Here is a 21,808-nt window from a genome sequence, read left to right on the forward strand (position 1 = left end):
ACTTTAAAATTAAAAAAAAAGTCCCAGATTCCAATTTTCTAAAAATAACCTATTGAGTGGTTTTCATTATGCCACTACTCTCCCACAGTTATTTTTAACTATTGGTAAGTCCACCCAGGAGTAGAATGGCTGACTGCATTGTGTCCAGGGACACAAAATTTCCCTGTTGTTTCCCTGGCCGAACAATGGGATCTGAACTTACAAGTCAAGAGAGATTAAAACAGTGCTGGTGGAAAGCGTCTACTTGATAAGGTGAGGTACACACTCAATGTTTGGAGTTTTAGAAGTGAAAGGTGAGGCCACAGATGCCTCCTGTTCTGATAAAGAGATGCCCACGTGAGCCATTTTCAAAGCCTGAAAGCAAAGAGTCAGCTTACTCTGCTTGCACACTCACAGATGTCTCTCCTGAGGCCACACGGGAAAAAGCCCGTCAAGCTAGCTACAGGATGGCCCGTGGACCCAAGCATGAGCCAGGAGGGGACCAGAATTTGTTCTGCCTATTGCATAACAAAGAGACGGCACTGGGACATCTGGCCAAAGAAGTCAGTATACTGATCACTGAGTCATTGTGTGGCCTTGGTCAAAACCCTCCCAAACCCTCCACATCAGTTCCTCCATCAAGAAGAATGGAGATAAGTGTCTCCCAGGGATATTATGTCTAAAGGACTCCAGGCAAGTGCAATTAAGTGTAAGTCCTGGTGTGTCCTGGTGTGATCATGGCCCCACACACCGGCAGCTACTTACCCCGCAGTCATTGGCTCCATCACCGCATATACCTACAAAGTAACTAAAAGGGAGCCATGTCAATTGGAGGGGAAATCAAAGCAATTTTAACTGCTAATTTCTCTAATTAAAAAAATAATAAAATGAACTTCGTTACTTAGGGGACACTCTGATTCTTTATTTTAAGGGAGTTTTCTGAAGGGTCCAGTTTGACTAAAAGTAAAGTGTGACTCAGCAGCTCCCCGATGGATTAGGAAAGCCAGCACACCACCCTGACTCCAAGCATTTCAGGGAGACCCTGTACTTCACTGCTTAGAAAGCAGCTTTGTTGGCTGTAAAATGGGACGTTCACAATTTTATGACATAACACCATGGCACAGTGGAGAGGGCACCAGATTTGAAGCCAGATCAAGATCTTTGACCTGATCACTTGACCATTTTGGCCATTATTTTTCTCTCCTACAAAGTGTTATGAGTATTCAGTGAGATGCTGTAGGGAAAATTGTCTTCTGATTTCTAAACAATAAACGAAAATTACTTGGTGCTGTAAATAGTAACAGGGCAGGAAATTTGCCATTTTAGCAGTCACTCAACTAACAAATGCCCAGACTTTGAAGAAAGAAAATATATTCCTGCATCAGGATCGCTCTTTGAGGGTGAGTGCATCCCGCTGGCTTTAATTCTTGACAAAGATTATGGATAGTGTGCTTTTTAAGGTAGGAGTGCTCTGACAGTATTTATAGGATTTGCTGTACTTGTCTTCCACACTGTCCTATGAAGGCAACTAGTTTACTATCTAGGTTTTCAACCAAGTTAAGAAGACAGGACTTTCTGAATCAAGAAGCTTGCCTGGTGACTAAATCAGGGGGGATGAAGTGGGAGTGAAAAAGATTAGGAGTCATGTCTATATGGTCCAGCACCAGAAATGAAGAAAACTTACAGGACTCCATGGGTTCTGTTAACAGGAAATAAAGGGTCTCAAATGATGGGCACTTTATTTGAACTGTTCTCTATTGGAGAACCTATTCTCTAATGGAGACCCTTTGTGTTAAAAGCGAAGTATTATTCTGATTCAGGACAGAGAAGATACTTTGCCATATAAATATTTCAGTATTTTTAAGGTTATGTGAATCCCTTGCCATACGAATCTCCTTATATCACAGCTGTGATGATAATTTATAATGTCTAAATTCTCATTGTACCTTCAGGAGCTGAACTCAAACTATCCTTCCAGGTTCATTTCTCACCACACACTTTCACGTCCCATATGTTCTAGTCCAGTGGTTCTCAACTCGGCGCAAAATTGACTCATTTGAGGGACGCTGAAAAAACACTGATGTCCAAGCCTCACATGAACAACTGAATTAGAATATCTGGACAGTGGGGTCCTGGGATTGTTATTTTTTCAAAGCTCCCAGGGTGACTGTCATAGGCAGTTAGGTTCAGAACCACTGCCTTAGGGGACTTCTTGTACCTCTTACACTCTCCCTGACTGTCATGCTCCAGGCACTTCATACCACCTGAATTGGTAAAGAACCTACTCCAGTTTCTGAAATTCTTCCACCAGACTGGATTTCTGCCCAGGAGACATTCTTGCAAAGATTGTTCCATTTATCAGTATCTGTAAGGAACCCAAGAGAAACTTTATATCACGTCAGTTGGTCATACATGAGATAATTGATAATACTTAGAACGCTGACTGGAAAATAACATCCATGAATGGCAAAACACAATTTGTTTCCAAGAAGTCTTTTTTTTTTTTTTAAGACATTGAGACCTTGGTCATCAAGCAAGCGACCAAGGAGACCAAAAATCAGTCAAGATGACTGCTTAATAAAAATATTGGATGAAAATGATGACCTTCAGATATTTAGCTGAACTGCCATCAAGAAGGTGGTCAAAAAGTCCTGAGCTTAATGGAATCTTGAACCAGTAGAGTATGAGAAATTGCAAGATATCAAGAGGTCAGCATCCTAGGGAAAGGAAAGGAGGCAACAGCTTCTCAGAAAATTGTTCAGAACGAGCAGAAAAAACAGCCTCGTGATGAAATAGTGACAATTAGTGGTCTTGGATTTAACCATGCCATCTGGGCTTGACCAATTGTGGAGCTCAGCTGATATCCCAAGTCTAATTTTGGCTATGGAACATTGCTGGTTTGGAGATATAATAAATCTATGCCAGCTCCATCCACCTGAGCTTTATTCTACAGAGTCTGAATTCTGTTAGATCTCTGTGCTCCTTGCTCTTCTTGAAAGTAACTCAGCTTAATGTTTGATCAGCCTCTACGTCTTTAATCTTTTTGTCTTAAACAGTACCTAAGATGATAAGCAATTGAATACAAATAACTTATCTTTGGATTACACTAGACACAATCTTTCTCTAGTTTGTCCACCTGTTATGTATATAACGTACCTGCCCCTGCTATGGGTTTATTCTTCATCAGAAAATTGTTAACTCTGACCTTTTCTTGTGTAGACTATCAAAAACCTAACAGAATTCCTTTCTTGGGCTGCTTTCCTCTATAATTGATGGATTTCCCCTTCACCGTTTGACCCCTCACCATGGCAGTATGAAGACAGACACCTTATGACTTGAGAAGCTCCTAATACTTTATTTCTCTAGATGGTGAGAAATGGGCTAATCAAATTTACTAATTTTAAACCTATCTAGAAATGAGACAACAAAATGTTTTTGCCCCTTTATGACATATTCAATAGGTATTTCTTACCTACTTAAAAGTTTGAAATTACTTAAGAACATGCTCTGTAAGTGACTTCATTGGCATCTTTATTGGGAGAGTGTGGGAGACTGATACCCTCTTAGAACTTACCTTTGGGAGTAGGCTACTGAAATGTTGACTTATAACCTGAAAGGATTTTCCACTTAAGGCAAAATGGTAACTTCCCTCTCTGCCATGATCAGAGACTTCTTCCTTGATATTAATGTAATTATCCTGCAAAAGCAAAACACAAGTTATTTTAGACACTTGATAGAGTGGTAAAGGACCACAAGTATATCAGAGTCAGTGACGACTGGCCTCTCTCTTTAAGAGAGACTGGGGTCTCTCTTTAAGAGTCACACTCCAGCACCAATTCCTCAGAGAAACACTTTGTCTTGGCTGGATCAATCTTTGCACATCACAGCCTCTAGTGAATAGGAGAATAACACTCATGTCCTGTTCTCATCCTGATTTGATCTTGGTGAGTCCCAGAGAAGAGCACATTTCACACATTTCAAGTGTAAAATACAAAGCACTACACCTTAACAAATCTCTCCCTGAAGTGAGAACTTACCATTTTTTTTTCTTACAGAATTAATATTGTTCCACAAGGACACAATAGAGATAGGATACTGAATGATTGGGAATACATGGATAAAACTTTTTTTTCCCCAGCGCAAAGACATAGTCAAATTTTCCAATGTGCACAGCAGTTTCTCTCCCAGGGACTAAATCTCCTTAGGACCCAGTGGGATGGTTAGCAAGCAAGAGGAGGATGAGTAATTAGATTCACAGCCCCCCTTACTACATTCTTTCTCCATAGGGCCAACAACATTATTACACTTAAAATAATGGATCCTTTCCAGGACCCACGACGGCACTATACATTAAAGCTCAGTAGGAACAGTGTGAGAAATGGATATGAATTCTTCGAACTGCATAGGTATTAGACATTTGGGGAAATATGTTGACCCTAGGTCACCTGTACATCTCTGCCAGTCAAAGCTGCTCAGAAGCCGACACTATGAGTCAACTTAGATAAGTCTGTTTTTAGGTGTACCTGATTGCTGTATGCAATGGACTTCTCTTCTACTAATTTCCAAGATACAGATGCTGACGAAGACCCAGTGATTTCATTCGCTTCAATCAGAATGACTTGTTGGCTTTCAGAAACCATTCCAGACTTTCTGGCCACTGTTATTGCAGTCTGAAGATTGTCACCTATAAGAAAGGAAGGGTATAGCAAGGTGAGGTTGAAAAGATAGAACCAATTCATGCAGGGCCTGGAAAACTAGGGTAAGGAGTCCAGAATTTATTTTAGGTGTGAAAAGAAATAATTTCTAAGTCTCTCTCATGCTGATTCTCCATGAATCCATGATCCCTTTCGTGATTCTTATTGCTTTTTATCTGGTTCCTTCATAACCCACCAGTTTTTCCAGAGAGTGGAAAGAAAAAACAAAAAGGCAAAATTCAAATCTATTTCCATCATTTTTCAGCTTGGTAAACATTTATCAAAACCCTACTGATTTAATATAGTCCCAGGTGTTTCCACTTTCAGCCGAATTGGAGTAAGACCACTAAAACCTATCTCTCCCACTGATTACAATGGGAAACTATGGGAAAAATACAAAAAGCAACTATCTGAGGACTTTGAAAAGTAAACAAAAGCAGGTAGAATGTGGAAGGGAGTCAAATTTGGAGAAATAATCTACAAGGTGGTGATATGGTTGGTTTTATTTTTTTCTCACATGTGTGACCTGAGTGTGAACCCCAGTCCCAGCGCTGTGAAGGATGCTAAATACAACTCCAAAAGACACTTAGTCTTTCTGACCAGAGAAACTAGAAAAAGAAAAAGCTTGAAGGCTGAAGAACTATGGGGCAGACCCTGGAAAGGAGACAGCTAGACAACAAGACTAACTTACTGTGTGAACTCAACCCAGAGCTGTGCATGTGCAGAACAAACCCAGGGAAGGAGAGTAGAAGCCTCAAGAATTGAACTAGGATATGAATCACCTCCCATGTCCTAGAGTTTTGCTTGCTCAAACAAACAAAAATCACCCTCACCATTCTCCAGGAGATTTTAACAAGATCCGAAATCTCACACTATAATATTTTAAATGTTCAAGAAAGTCAACCTACAAAACACCTGGAAAATGTGGTCAATTCTCAAGAAAAGAAAAGACAATCAACCATTGCTTGTACCAGGATGACCCAGATGCTAGAATTACCAATGTTCTTAAAGCAGCTGTTATAAGTGTCCTCCATGAGGTAAAGGCTACCATTCTTAAAATAAACGACAAGATAGAAGTTCTTAAGAGAAATAAAATATATATACTCTATAAATAAGAACCAAATGACTGCTTTACAATTGAACAATATAATAACTGAAATAAAAAATTCCTTGGATGCTCTCAAAAGCCGAATAGAGGTGACAGGAGGAGGAGGCAGTGAATTTGAAGATAGGTAAGTAGAAATTATATGATCTGAAAAACGGAGAGAAAATTAAAAAAACAAAAGAACAGAGACTGGAGAATGGCAACAGTCATGTGATTAGAGTCCAGGAAGGAAAGGAGAAAGGAATCAAAACAGGAGAAAATATTTTGAAGACATAAAGCAGATAAGTTCCCAGATACGGTAAAAGATTTAAATTCATAGATTTAAGAAGCCCAGCGAATCCCAGTAAGATAAACTCAATGAGAACCATACCCAGAAACATTACAATCAAACTTCTAAAAACAAAGATAAAGAAAATACCTTAGAAATGGCAAGAGAAAATAACACATTATATATTAGGGAATGATTATTCAAATTATTACAGATTTGTCATCAAAAAACATGGAGGCAAAATGACAGTGAAATATCTTTGAAGTGCTGAAGAAAGAACTGTGAAGCTCTGAAAGTACCCTTCAGAAAGGAAGGAGAGATAAGACATTCTTAGAGGAAGGGAAACTAAGATAATTTGTTGCTAGCAGACATACTCAAAAAGAAATGCTAACAGTTCTTTAGGCTGAAAGGAAAGGACACCAGAGGGAAACTTCTAACATTAGGAATAAAAACATAGCAACAGAAATAATGAAGATCTCGGTAAATATAAAAGTCTATTTTTCTTCCATTTGTGTGTAACTCGTGCCTATTGAAAGTGAAAACCTTAGCATGGTATGGTGGGGTTTTCATTGTCATATACGCGACAACCATAACATAAAGGAGAGAAGGCAAAGGACGTTCATGGTTGTAAGCCTTCTTGACAGGGTAGGTACAGATGTGATTCCTAGAGCAACCACTGAACAATAAATAACATCTGACTGCCTATCCCTAACATGGCTTTCTTCAGGTCTCTACCAAAGTACGTATGAGGAAGCCCAGAAGAGCTAACAGTGGGCAGGAGTTTCTCTACCCTGAGGCCAGAGCCCTGAGAGCTAAGAAGTGTCCACAATGCCTCAGCAGGTCACCAGTAGTTGGGCTGCTTTGCAGCACAGGACACTTTTGCCATCCACTACCTGAGAAGTTCCACGCCTGAGCCTCAGTCATCTGACAGAGAATATAACAACCTATTTTAGAAGTCTCAGAAGCTAGACAGGAAAATATCAGGCAGAACAACCAGAACAACACATGACAGACAAAATAGAGCAGTTGTTGGAGATAGATAAAACCTGCAGTAACTCCGGGAGCCTTGCGGGGGCTCAATCTGTTAAGTGTCCGACTTCATCTCGGGTCATGATCTCACCACGGTTTGTGGGTTCAAGCCCTACCTCAGGCTCTGTGCTGATAGCTCAGAGCCTGGAGCCTGTTTCAGATTCTGTGTTTCCCTCACTCTCTGACCCTCCCACGCCTGCTCGCATGCACTCTTTCTCTCTCTTTCAAAAATAAATACACATTAAAGAAAAAAACTTTGCATTATCTCATTAAAAATAATAAGTGCACTTAAGAAAACTCAAATGTAGCCCTTCTCCTCTAATGCCCCCCCCTTAAAAAAGGTTTTCTAGAGCTATTCCCACCCCAAAACGTGATTTCAGATCTCAACATTAAGAGGTAATTTGAAGAAGATAATGGTCATCTTTGGAACCTGAGTTTATGGTTTGCAAAAACTGGATGCAAAAAAAATCTTAAAACATGGAGGCAAATTATAAAAATATGAGAATAACAAGAAAAAAGATAAGAGACTGAGAAGATAAATCCAGAAAGCCTATCATGTGAATAACAGAAATTCCAGAAGGGAAAAAGGAAGAGACAGAGCAAAGGCCATAATTAAATGAACAATAGAAGAACTTTCCTTGACAGGAAGAAGATAGATTAAAAGTGTTTACTTTTAATTAATTAATGAAATCAATGGGACAAAAAGACAAACATATAGACATACTCTGGTAGTATTTGTAAACTCCAAAGTTGAAGAAAAGGACAATATACAGAAGAGAACAAATTACCTACAGTGGACTGGCATTGGACTTGTAATAACACCTAGAGATCATTAAGGAAAAAACAGGACTCTAACCCCCAAATCCTACACCCAGACAAGAGGGCATTCACCTGTCAGAGCCAAGAAAGATACTCCAGGGTATGTAAGAAATTAGAGAGCATAACATCCTTCTATCCTATCCAAGGACAAACCTTGAGAAGAAAAATTTAACCCAGCAAGCAAAGAAACAGAACAGAAATTCCAATATGAGTGAAGAAGTGAAGAAGCGGGGTACAGAGTGATGTGTCCTTATTCTATCTAAATCTCAATACTAAGGATAGATTACGGAAATGTGTAAAATAAGTGCTAAAAAAAGATTTTTGAAACAGACGGGTCATGATGTAAGGGCAATTCTAAGTAATAAATTAGCTCAGCAATACCTACAAGTTGGATTGAGGGACTAAAAAGGAAGAAGGTAAAAGGGACCCCTAAGTCTCTTGTATTGTGGGGTAGAATGGGAGATGGGAGGTACAGAGGAGAAAGTAGAAGTATCCTAGAGCTTCCCACAGTGAAGCTGGATTCAGGGGAAATGGGCTGGGGAATAAGGGCTCTGGTGGAGAAATAGTGTACCTTGGCGACACAACTATCAGAGTTCAATGCACCTGACTGGAAAGCCGGGAAAGAAAGGCACACACTTAAATTTGAACACATGAGGAAATGATCTATTCTCCACTAAGAAGCATTCATTAAGAAATTTCACACACTTTTCTTGCATGATCCTTTCTCACCACTCCCTTGATTTGGGGTTTGAGAGAAGCACAGGGGACAGTTTTTTGTTTTTGTGTTTGTTTTGTTTTTGTTTTTTTTTTACCACCAGAACAATAAATGGGCCTTCAGGGTAGTTTACACACCATGCTGACTAAGCATTTCTCTTCCTACTAACATTTAATAAAAATTGTCATCTGTGCCTGACCCACATCTTCTTGTCAGTCAGGGGTTATTTCAAATGGCCTTTCTCAGAGAGGACACCACATATAAAGTAGCCAGTTAAGACATCACCCTGTTTTGTTTTATGTACCTCATAACTCTTATTGCCAGCTGCTTGTTTGATCAACTGATTGATTTTCTATCTCATCCCACCTGGATAGAAACTTGGTGAGAGCAGTAATTTTGCCTTTTCTGTTGCAGATCTCCAACACCTAGAATGGTGTCCCACCCACAGTAGGTAGTCAACAGTCTTTGTGAAATGAATGGATCTTGTCTATTTCTACATCAAATTCTTTCTGTTTCCATGTACAACTTTGTTATATACCTGTGATCATTACAGTCCTTATCCGGGCAGAGATGAGCTCTTCCAGAACTGGTTTTGTTTCTTCTTTCAACCGATTCTCCAAGATGAGCAATCCCAGAAATATCAGGTCTGATTCTACTTTGTCCCTGGAAACATATATATAATTGAACAGAAATAACACAATATGGGGGCGCCCGGGTGGCTCAGTCAAACATCCGACTCTTGACTTTGGCTCAAGTCATTGGTTCATGAGATTGAGCCCCACGTTGGGCTCCACACTGATGGCATGGAACCTGCTTGGGATTCTGTCTCTCCCTTTCTGTCACCCTCTCCTCTGCTGGTTCTCTCTTTCTCTCAAAATAAATAAATTAAAAAAAAAAAAAGAAATAGCACAATGTGGTCTTTCTTAGGGGAAGCAAAACCAAAGCAAAGGCAAATATGATTCTATCAGAAGTGGTTCCCATTCACCCACTTAAGCACCATTCCTTAAAAACCAAATATGTGCCCGTAAATCTGCAGAAAGAAGACAGGAAGGGACATGAAGGATACTGAGACATTTGCTCTGACTGAATCAATTGGAAGAGAGAGTATTTATTAAACAAAACATTTGCTTTAACCTTCCTAGAGAATGAACTAAATGACCCCAAGTCTTCTTTCTGCTGTGGCTAGTCTGGTTTCCAACACCTCACCTGTTAGCAACCCCCAGAGAGGTATTCTAGAATGGAAACATGAAAAGCAAGTGAGACTCAAGAACAATAAAACAAAATGCTAGTCTCTCCTGAATCCAAGCCTATATGCAATATTATTTTAGCCCCAGGAGTTCTCAGACTCAGAAAACAGCCCCTCTTTTATTTTTATTTATGTATTTATTTAGTTTATTTATTTGAGAGAGACAGCACAAGTGGGGCGGTAGGGGCTGGGGGAGAGGAGAGAGAGAGGACCCCAAGCAGGCTCTGCACTGCCAATGCAGAGCCTGATGTGGGACTCAAACTCACAAACTTTGAGATCATGATCGAGCCAAAACCAAGAGTCAGATGCTTAACCAACTGAGCCACCCAGGCACCCCAAAAGAGCCCCTATTTTAAAGCCAAGCTCCTCCCTCTCTTCCTCCCTCAGCAGAGAGCATTGTTCTTCTGCATATGGTATGAATGTTTCTGGAAAGAAGAGGGGCTTCTGAGGCTCCCGTCCACCTCAGTAAAATTTCCAAGACATTCCACAGGATTAAGTGCAGGGAAGTATATCTGGGGTTGGAGCTCCAAAAATTCTGCCATGATTCATTTATCTGAGACCCAGACACCTCTAGCAGACACAAGAGCAACATACCAGCATTGCCTAATTCTGTCTGAAATATGGGTGAAAGCAGCACCCAGCAGGACCCACCTTGCCCTACTTGCCACGGGCGTCTCAGAGCTGGGTCTCCTGTCAGCCAGCGGCATCAACTAGAGTTAGTCATGCTTCTAGGACCCTGCTAACACCTCCACCAGAGTGGTCAGAAGTGGGCACAGTTTGCACTACTCGCCCCAGGCATTCCCCAGTCTTCTGAACCTGGCATTGAAATCTCTCCATAATCTGGTTCCAAACTACCTCTCCAGCTTTACCTATCACTAAATTCTTCACCTACCCTAACCTCCTGACAAGGTGGACCAGCCACCATGGCTATGTTCTGTACTCAACCATCTCTAAACATTGGCTCTGAACTGCCATGAGACATTCTTTCTTCACGGAAAAGGTTGTAAGTTCACCATGATCTGCCATTGAAGAAACCCTGCCTGTTTTTATTCCGAGGCCCAATTCACAGGCCCGTCCCCATAAAAACCTTCCCATGGGGGTAAATATAATTGCTCCCTCAGGATCATACCTCTAGCACAGCGTAGCACACATTTTGTTTGTTTATATACCTCTTGCCATTCTTTGTTATCTGATCTGTCTCAACAACCTGAGGGCAAGCCTGCCTAGTTCAGAGACAGGCTCAACAACACGTGCGCGGTGCCCAACAGAGGAAGTGCTCAGCCAGGGTTCCCTTAGTTGAAATGCTTTGATGCCTGATGTGACCTTTTTTTTTTTCTCTTTGACAAGCAGCCGAGGAAAATGTATTTTCTCTTTCAGAAATTCTGCTGCCAGAAGAGTTTTTATGGAAAGCAAAGCCAGTCAGTTTGTCAAGTGAATGACCATAAATACCTAAATGAACACTGAATACCTAAATGAGGGCAAGGAACAGGGCTAAGGAGAAGGGGGAGAGAATGTACAGAAACTATAGTAGCCCCTAATTCTGGGGATTTCACATTTAACCAGGAGGAAAAGATTAGACTTGATTGCCTCGTTTGTATGGAAGGCTGGGAAAAGTACCAAGAGGTACAAATAATGGTCCTATGGAGTCAGATAGGAAGGTGTAATCATGTCTGGGTACAGTGATTGGAGAAACTTTCCTGGAACAGGGGATATTTGCACTGCTCTTTGAAGGATAACTTAGTTGATGACTGAACGAGGTCCTCCAAACTTTCTAGTGGCCCTCGTATCCAAACCTCAGGCTTTGGCTATTTTCAGAGATATGACATAAGCCAACCACAAGGCACCAGGTTGGGTCAAGAAAATGGCCACAGAGTCAGCCACCTGATGTAGTCTGCAGCCTATCCCGGCACTCATGTTTCTGGTTCCCCCGGCACATGGCCTTCATAGGTTTCCATGCACAGTAATCAGGATATTAACTAGTTCATAACCCAGATCTGCCACTACCTTTGCTGTGTGATCATGGGCAAATCACTTTCTCTGTCTGGTAATCTACTTCTTCTTTTGTAAAAGAAGGTAGTAAAACTAATGGATCTCCAAGATCTCTTCTAGCCCTAACACTACATGATTCTTCTTTTCATGAGTTTCAATATAAATCAAGAAGTAGAGAAGAAGTGGTCTCTTGAGGGATCTGAAGCTCTGCAACCTGGAATAGTGAGCTATTTTTTCCTACTTCCTGAACAGACAGTATATCTCCTCTTGATGCATCTAAAAATAATCAAGAATGGGGAATGTGATGCAAAGGGGATATTGTCATCCATGAGATTACATTTCCTGTCCTTGGAATCCAGGCTGTTTTTAAAGGTTGAAATATGCAAAAAGTGGGCTGAGAACCCTCAAAGAAATTATGGTATCAGGGTTGGAAGCACTCTGCACGCATGCACGCACACACACACACACGCACACCCTAGAAAAAATTTTCTGCTCTAATTAGAGATTAGCAAAGTTTAGGTAAATTAACGAAGCTAGGAGTAGATGTATGGTGATGTGGCTTTAGCACAGGAGGGGCAAATTGACAACCTAAGATTAGATCCTATGGGATCCTATAAGGGTTTAGATCTTGCCAGACTTTGAAACGTTGGAATTTCAATGCTGTTAGCCCAGGCATGTACTCTCCTGTGTGCCACAGCCCTCACAATTCCCTATTGGTTATCCGTCTTCACCATTAGTGCATTGTTATACGCACCAGCTCAAAAATCATGAGTTTGAAACTGGTAGATATGCAACTATTTATCATCATTAGAAATGGCAGCATAATAGCCAGAGTCTTAATATATATCTGTCAATGGGTTCTCAAGAAACAAAGTTCCATTCCCAATTCTGCCACAACCTGACCCCAAGTTTGTTTGTTTCTTTCTTTCAAATGTGAGATCCAGTCTCAAAGTTCACACTCTTAGCTCTCTGACTTGAGTAACTTTAATGGCCCGAGTCAATTAAATTACAACAAATACCCAGAGTTGTAATAGCCCGAGTTTTCAGGATCAATCTAAGCCGGCCTCAGGACTCCAATACTCAGTAATCTTTGATGAGCCATTTCCCCCTCTGGACCCCACTATCCATTCACGAAGTGACACAGTTGGACCCTGTTGGTGGTTTTCAGCAGGAGGGGTGCTGCCTCTAGAAGGCATTTTGGAAACCTTGTAGGCATCCAAGCAAGATTTCCTGCAATGACCAATGCACCATGAAGAATTCCCCTGCATCTCACATGCCTCTTGAATGTTTTACAGGTCATCCATTCATGGACATTAAAAAATCATTTATACTTTCAGTACTGGCTTATACTGTTTATAATGTACTATTATTATACTATATGGCATACTGTGTTATTATAGCATATCTAATACTACTAATATTATATTAAACAAATATAAATTGTTATACTTCCCCCGTGCTGTGTTTTACATATAAACACAAAGTATTTTTTGCACACTTTTGTTATTCTATTGAATTTTTCAGAAATGTAACTGCCATGTAAAGTGAGAAGAGATTGTACTGTTTGATTCAGTTTTACCAAGTGTTTGTAACCATTTCAGAGTCACCTCGCTGACAGCAAGCAAGACTGCTGGCAGTATTTGCAACTCCAATATGTAAATGCACCTGTATCAGTCATCCCAGTGATTCCGCACACAGGGGCAAGCAACATATCGCTTCATTTAGATTTAGTGGAGTCAGCTGAGCATTCACTGGAATATGACTTTTTGTCATGAATTGCACGTTTGCTTCTATGTTTACTATATCACAGGGCATGGTCTTTATTTCTATTTTTTTTATTTTTATTTATTTATTTTTTTACATTTTTATTTATTTTTGAGAGACAGAGAGAGACAGAGTATGAGTCGGGGAGGGCCAGAAAGAGAGGGAGACACAGAATCCGAAGCAGGCCCCAGGCTCCGAGCTGTCAGCACAGAGCCCGACGCGGGGCTTGAACCCACAAACCGTGAGATCATGACCTGAGCCGAAGTTGGACACCCAACCAACTGAGCCACTCAGACGCCCCAATTTTTATAGAAAATACGTGCCAATCAAATTACATATGAATTTCATTTTAAAGGAAGTGGTACAAAATATAATGACAATAGGAGTGTTGAATCTGATAGGATTGAGCACAAGTATGTTAGACCTCCCAAATTCAAGATTCAAAATAACAAAATAAGTCCTGATTATCTCCACAGCAGTGTTACCCCCAGAAGCTGACACGGAGTACTGGACATGGCAGTGAAGGTGAAATAAACAAGGTAGCCTATAAATGGTGGAAAATACAACAACAAATTTGAGCGCATAAATACTTGAGTCCATTTTAGTTTTTAGGCACCTCTTTTACATCTCAAAACTACCTCCTGAATGGCTCTTCTGATTCTGTGTAAGTCTAAGCTCTGTTCATTTGTTTCATTAAGTTGCAAATTTATCAATTGTTTTTCAGACAGATGTTATGTTTTCTAGCAACTAATTTGCTAACTCTAACAAAAAATGAGCTACTTGTATTTGTTTCAAAACAGGGTCGTCACCACCATTTCAAACTCTCTGAAACAGTTAATTTCCTATGTTTATTTTTACAAAGCTGTACAATGATGTCATATTTTATAGTTTATACAGTTTTTTCTCAGAAATTCTCCCAGTGTTCACATCAGCTTTGTGGCTGAGGCAGGACAGGGATGACTATATCCCTGTTTACCAAGTTTAGAGACATTTTATGCACACCAATCCAGCAAGCTGTGTTGTTCAGTCCACTGCCCAGTCCACTGCCCAGCAACCCATTCCGCTTTATCAAATCCTCCCTACTTACCTGGTGAAGGCAGTGGTGTGATGATCCATTTCTAGCTTCTTGTAGGCCAGTGCTATGACCCGGAAGCCCTGTGTCGTGTAAATCTGAAGTTCACTAACAAAACTAGTTGGTACTGTTCAGAAAATAAGGCAAGATTAGTATGCAACATTTATTCCGCTGATACCGGTGGAAAAATTCTTTACAAACAGATCCAACTCTTTCCCAAGAAAACACACCTCGTAAAAGATACACAAATAAGTCAGTGAGAACCCTAGATATAATTATACTGTCAGGGTTGGGATCCAGTGAAGCTGAAATGAGAAAAAAGCAGGACCAAAAAAGAAAAAAGAAAAAAAGATGGGAAACGTGTGTAATTCTTTTTTCTCCAGTTTGACCAGCAAGCATTCATTGAGAGTCTACTTACCATGTATGTGTCAGATACTGGCTCTACAGAGACTGAACGGCAGACCCTGCTTTAAAGATCTCTGTCGGGTTAGTAACAACCAGTGGAATGAGATCATTGCCAGTGCAATGAGATCTAAGCAATTGCTGTGTGCTATAGAAACATTTCGAGGTGCTTGTATCATACTGCCGGGAAGTGGGTAGATGAAGGAAGGGAAAGGCATTTTGGCCAAGGGAGCATCATATGCTCAAACATAGAGACACAAGACAGCAAGACTTGAGTAGTGAGTTCAGCTCGGGGGAAGCATGAGGAGAGAGGATAGGAGTGGCAAGGCATATCTGGAAAGTGTGATAGGATCCAGATCATGAAGGACTTATGTGTGATCCTAAAGGAGTCTGAGACTATCCTGGAACCTATGGGAAGTGACCGAAAGAATAGCAGCATGAAAGTGACAACACGGTTATACTATGTGGTGGAAAAACCTATCTGGCCACAGTATGAAGGGTGAATCAGAGTAGGGGAACCTGGGACCAGGATTCACCAAACACTGAAGTGATCCAGGGGAAAGGTGATGAGGGTCTGGGTGGATGGAATGAGAGGGCCATGGATTAGCAATTGATAAAATAGAGGCTCTGAAAGAGAGGGAGGAATCAGGGTTGAGTCCTAAATTGGGAGTAGCGGCAGAAATTCTTAATACCATTCACCAAGATGGAAAAGACAGGAAGTGAGAAAGAGAAGTATTGAGTTTGGGATGCCAGTTGGGTTTCCGAATTAGCAACGGCCAGTAGGCAATTAAATTTATAGATCATGTGCTGATGGGACACATTTAGGCTGGAAATAACAGATCCGTCTGTTGAATCACAAGTCTATTCGCTTACCTGTCTCAGGTTGGCAAAAGCTGGCCACCCTTTCCGGTGCACCTTTCATGAATGCCAGCCGGTCACCCCCCATCTCTTGGACAATGACTGTCATCCTCTGCAGTGCTGATGAGAATGGGAACAGATGCAGGATTGCAATTCCTTCCACCGGGACCTGGTGAGGGAGGGGGAATGGAGAGGGACATACCAACATAGCTTCTAGCTAGTCAGAGTTCACTACTCCCTCAATTCTTATTTTAGCAAATACGGGAAGCAAGGTCTTAGCAATTTCACCTATGGAATTTAAAGAAGACACGTCTGTCTTCAAAATTTTCCCTTCAAAAATTTCCCTTTGAGTCTGGGCATTTGGGGGCAGATAGCAGGCAAGGCTTACCTGGCTGGCTGTTTTGCAGGGCTTAACCACCATGGCATGTGCTGGCACTCCCTTGATGTGGAAATCGTCCCCAGAAACCGCCATCTCCTGTTTCACAAATGGGATATTTCTTTGTAGAGATTCAGTTCTTATTCGTCCACTGATACCACGCTCAAACCCCCTCTTTGAGAAAATCCTCAGGCCACCTTGATATATTCTCAGTGTCACCTCCCTCAGTCAGATGGAGGTGAACCAGACTTATTCTGCCACGGGGCTGGGGGGGGGGGGCGGAGTGCATTGGAAATGCCACAGAACTTGCAAGGCAGACACCTCTGAATTATTCATGCAATTTATCCTGCTTTCTCTGTTGGAATGTGCTGCATAAAGGTTCATTCTCCGCTTCTGAAAAGCTTAACTTGAAAATAGTGGGCATGAAGAGGCAGGCTTGTGTGAGGCAAGCACCATACTGTCTTTGTTTTCCCGGAGTTCGACACTGTTCCCACCCTTCCTTCTCTGTCTAATTTGAATCGATAGTCCTCAGGGCCAGGCAGGGCAGGGACTGTGATGTACATGGCTAGCGTTCAGTAAACGCTCAGTAATTGGTGTAATAATAACCCTAAATTATAGTCAAAGGAACCTTTTACCCAAAGATGTCAAAATGCTTTGTAATCATATCATCCAGCAGCTGAAATAATCTCAGAAAGGAAATGGTAATTCCTACTTAAAGATACAGAAAAACAGTAACCCAGAAGAAATGGGGGGACTGGCAGAGTGACATCAGACTGCTACAGAGCCATATCCCACTAGCGCTGGAAGGGACCCTAGAGACTGTCTCCTTTAGCAGGGTAGCACGCGGGGATCACTGAGGCCTAGAACTGCACAGGGCTTCCGGGAGTAGGAGTGGGCTTGTGGCGAGTGTTTCCTGTACTACACAGAGTCTATCTTCTATGTCAACCACAGCAACTCCAACTGTTGGTTTTTTAATAGAATGTTTCTGAATAGGTTTCCTTTGGAGAAAAGATTCCAGCTCTGTTATTTCATTTTGTTTGTTTGTTTTATATGAACACTGCTGATCTAATGCAAACCCTTTTGCTTTAAGGTCATGGGAGCCAACACTTTAACAAGAGGGATGCCTTCACAGGGTCAAGCAGTCAGAGCAGAGCCAAAACGGGAACCGGGAAACCAGAGACCTGGTCCTGAACTATACGTTTTGCTCTTAAATCTACTTCAAAATCTCAACAAAAGCTCTTTCACGGTTTCCCTTTTTATTTCTTCCAGTCTTAGAAACAAAGTCAATATTCAATTAATAGGAATAAAACTTTTGGTAACAATGAGTTATCCTAAGCAGTGGAGACAGTGCTGTTTCCTAATCCCCATGTTCTAAAAAACTTTACAGCCAGACATTGCTCAAAAGTTGGAAAATAATTATACAGCAATTATGTTGTCTCAAGAGTTGGAAGATATAGAGTAATTGCATGAATATGGTTAACTTACAATGTCCCAGGCATACTATCAGGGATTTTTTTTTAAATGCATCATTCCATTTATCCTCATAATAACGCCACAATGGAGATACTGTTATTAGTTAAATTGTACAGATGAGGAAAACAGACTTAGATTAGTTTGTCCATCACTACTGCATGTACCTCTCTCTATATTGAAAGTATTGAATATGATAAAATCTGTGTTGCTCTGGCATTGAAGAAGCTTCTTAGGTTCTCTGCAGAGCAGGATCTTACCCAGGTAGTGGCTTCAAACATCTTGAGATCCAGAGGATCTCCCTGGATGGTCCCATCAAGAAGAATCAGAGAGTGGCAGCTGGCCATGGCCGCACACAGCGGGCCCCATGGCAAAGACCTGCCGGACACAAAGCTGTGGACTTCCTGGAACCTGAAGGAGAAAAGGGAAGGGCCTTCAGTCTATCCATCCATGCTCAAATGGAGCTTGTGGAAGTAAATATCTGTTGAAAACTTACTGCAGCATGCATGGTTACACTAGCATGCATCTTCTAATGCCCCCAAATTAATCATGCTTTATTTAGCCATTATTCTTCTATAAATTCAGCAAGCGTGAGAAAGGTCTTTGAGGTTTGTTTCAAACTCTTTCTTTTCCTTGCTCTTTCTCTGGCACTGATTTAATCCCAGAGGTATAGAAAAAACTAGAAGTATCACCCTTAGTTTGAAACACATCCACTACCACCCCAACTACCAGACCACTTCATTTCCAATGCGGTGAGAAGCACAGGCTAGCTCATTGTATGGCTGTGTGTGTATATGTGCATCTCCTTCACTCAACCCTTCGGGGCAGGCATACATTTTTCCATCTTTCTCTCCAACATATCTGATGTTTGGCCCACAGCAGATACTCAACAAATGTATGAGTGAATAAATGAATGAGTTAGTTACTGGAAAACCGAAAGACTTTAATGATAAAGAACTTTATTTATTTATTTATTTATTTTTTCTCAGCGTTTATTTTTATTTTTGGGACAGAGACAGAGCATGAACGGGGGAGGGGCAGAGAGAGAGGGAGACACAGAATCGGAAACAGGCTCCAGGCTCTGAGCCATCAGCCCAGAGCCTGACGCGGGGCTCGAACTCACGGACCGCGAGATCGTGACCTGGCTGAAGTCAGACGCTTAACCGACTGCGCCACCCTGGCGCCCCAATGATAAAGAACTTTAAAAAAAAAAGCATTTTTGAAAAGGACATTGTGTCCCCCTCTTCCATCCTGACATCTAGCGTCCATCATCACCATCATTTTTTTATAGAAAGTAGCCTCGTCTAAAACCTACTGAGGTACAACTCCAATTGTCACATGCAGGGTTCTTTCACTAAGTCAGAGATGAAGTCAAGTGTGGCCTCAGGTTCACTAGATGCATGTCCTTTGAAGCCTTGCTGTCGTGTCTTACACGTGGAGTATCGTAGGTGGTCCACAAAGCAGCCCATCGTACATGGGGGACCTCAGAGGGGCAGGTGCTTCCAAGCGGCCAGAGTCTACATGCTCTTGTTTCAGATTTGTGGACCAGCTCAGCTGTGGCCCTATTATCTCTTCTTCCTCTGGGGTTACCATAGGGCCTCTAGCTGTGCCTCCAATGTGCAGTTTCCAGACCTCTCTACCACCCTAATTACTCATTACTGGAAAAGTTTTTATGTGTCACATTTTGTCTTAAAACATGTTCTCCAGGATCAGATTATTATTTCCCATGATATGGACACTGAATTTCTTTACATATGGCCTTAGTTTGCTCTAGCCTTTTATTCCTGAAAGCCTCCCCATCACAGAGCTAACTCATAATCCAGGCGTATTTCTTCCTGTCTTCCTCATTCAAGTTTCCCTACAAGTTCAAAAACCTCTTGGCTGATTACTGACCCTGTTGATTATATTTATTATTATATATCAGTAGTTCAAGTGGTCTTAGTGGTTTCCAACACGTCCCCCAGTATTTTAGTACACATTAAGCAATCACCAGCAGCGTGATTAACACAGATGCTTAAGCTCACACTGAAAAGCAAACACAGATTAAGGGAAAAAAATCTTATTTTTAAGATGGCACACATATTGTCATTGCTACGTAATTCTGAATATATAATTCTGAGTTCCTGGGGACTGGGCCAAACTCTTGTTTGTATAACAAATAAATAGAACTCTCTCTCATCCTTGTCCTTGTATTTTTATTTGAATGTTTATGATTGATCCTGCTCAAGTAGCCCAGGTGGCCTTCTAATGGTTCTTGAAGTATCTGGCACATTGGGCAGGACTTTTTGGAAAAGAATTATTAAAGATGAGCTTACCTTTTACAAGAAGATATTTAATAGCCTGTAAGTCAGATGCTGACTTCTACCTAGTATTGAGTAGGTTTTCTCTGATGTTATCTTTCTTTTCAAATTTTAAATTTCCCTTTTAGGAAGCAAGAGTAGCAGGCTTAATTAATCAATAATAAACATTGTATCAATGTTTTTATTTCAATTTGACAGGTTACTTTTACTTATTTATTTATTAAATTTTTTTAACATTTATTCATTTTTGAAAGGCAGAGAGAGACAGAGCGCGGACGGGGCAGGGGCAGAGAGAGAGGGAGACACAGAAACAGAAGCAGGCTCCAGGCTCCGAGCTGTCAGCACAGAGCCCGACGCGGGGCTCGAACTCACAGACCGCGGGATCACGACCTGAGCTGAAGTCGGCCGCTTAACCGACTGAGCTACCCAGGCGCCCCTGACAGGTTACTTTTAGAAATAGAAAGTTTTGTGAATAAGAAGATGCCTGAATTCAATAAGTGGAAAAGCATTCAAAAGATGGAACATAAAAAAAAAAGGTGGAACATAGTAAGTTCATTTTAATTAAACTTTTGCTGAGCACCTCTTGTGTGTGCCCATGTGCCTAGTATTGTGCTACAGCACTAGAAACACAAATATAAATAAAAGACCAACTACTCTCAGGATGCTCACGCATTTGAACAAAAACATACATTTTTTGTGGAAGCTGAAGCGGAAACATACAAATGAACAGGAAGACCAGGTCTATATCTAAATCTATGTTTGAGACAAAATGAAAAGAACTTGAGAACGTTTAATATTTATAAGAGGTTTCTCCTGTGGACCAAAGTGGCTAGAAGCACTGAGATCTATTTGTTAACCCAGGAAATAGACTTGCTTATAAATAATATTTTCATATAAGACTGTATTACACACATGTAATTAAAATATTTTGTGGATAAATTATAGGTCACCTGCATATAAGAAGAACCACAATGTACCTTTTATGTATTAGATGCTTTTCTGATGGAGGATGTGAGGATACCGGGGAAATACTTTCGTTTAAAAAAAAAATGTAAAAGTCAGATGGTTCGTGTTCTGTTCGCAAGTAGAGGTAGTGACCACAAAAAGCAGACGGGGGGGGGAGGGGGTGCAATGTCAGACATGCCCACAAGAGGGCCACACAAGAGAGCCATGCAAATCATACCACCCCGAGCTGAAAATTGCCAAACACCGAGTCTTTTCTGGCCAGAAAGGAGGAGTTGCCCTGCACCCAAAAGGTGGAGTTTCCAGAACTGCAATACCAAGGAAAATTAGTGCATTAGCTACGGGTTCACGGCTGCTGCTCTTCCTGAAACTCACTGTGCACAAGTCAGTGCAGTGTTCTCCTTCCAGGCAAACTGAAAGGCTTCAGTTTGTAGAAGGAATGTTACCTCCCTGAGGGACCGTGTCCTGGTATTCTCCAAATCAGGTACACTGGGTCAACTTCAGGCCCCTCACTAATATGCTGACAGCAAATTACAGTTTTAGGATTTTTTGCAGGGTGCCTGGGTGGCTTAGTTGGTTAAGCATCTGACTTTGGCTCAGGTCATGATCTCGGGCTCTGTGCTGACAGCTCAGAGCCTGGAGCCTTCTTTGGATTCTGTGTCTCCCTCTCTCTCTGCCCCTCCCCTGCTCTCTCTCTCTCTCCCTCTTGCTTGCTCAAAAATAAATAAACATTAAAAAAAAATTAAAAATGGTTTTACA

The 21,808-nt window shown here is 41.3% G+C and overlaps 1 protein-coding gene across 1 annotated transcript in view; it reads right to left on the reverse strand.

Moving 5' to 3' along the window:
• The window catches only part of LOC122478470 (probable cation-transporting ATPase 13A4), a 50,740-nt gene that overhangs the window by 25,908 nt on the left and 3,024 nt on the right, over positions 1 to 21,808 (reverse strand). Inside the window, exons 3-12 of the mRNA XM_043572062.1 lie at positions 18,047 to 18,197; positions 16,329 to 16,415; positions 15,956 to 16,109; positions 14,696 to 14,807; positions 9,148 to 9,272; positions 4,503 to 4,663; positions 3,554 to 3,676; positions 2,265 to 2,344; positions 745 to 787; positions 245 to 354 (exon numbers count right to left, since the gene is read on the reverse strand). Of these exons, the coding sequence (XP_043427997.1) occupies positions 245 to 354; positions 745 to 787; positions 2,265 to 2,344; positions 3,554 to 3,676; positions 4,503 to 4,663; positions 9,148 to 9,272; positions 14,696 to 14,807; positions 15,956 to 16,109; positions 16,329 to 16,415; positions 18,047 to 18,197 (1,146 nt within the window). The remainder of the gene's footprint in view (positions 1 to 244; positions 355 to 744; positions 788 to 2,264; positions 2,345 to 3,553; positions 3,677 to 4,502; positions 4,664 to 9,147; positions 9,273 to 14,695; positions 14,808 to 15,955; positions 16,110 to 16,328; positions 16,416 to 18,046; positions 18,198 to 21,808) is intronic.

Source organism: Prionailurus bengalensis, unplaced genomic scaffold (genome assembly GCF_016509475.1).
Source record: "Prionailurus bengalensis isolate Pbe53 unplaced genomic scaffold, Fcat_Pben_1.1_paternal_pri Un_scaffold_70, whole genome shotgun sequence".
Lineage (NCBI taxonomy): Eukaryota > Metazoa > Chordata > Mammalia > Carnivora > Felidae > Prionailurus > Prionailurus bengalensis.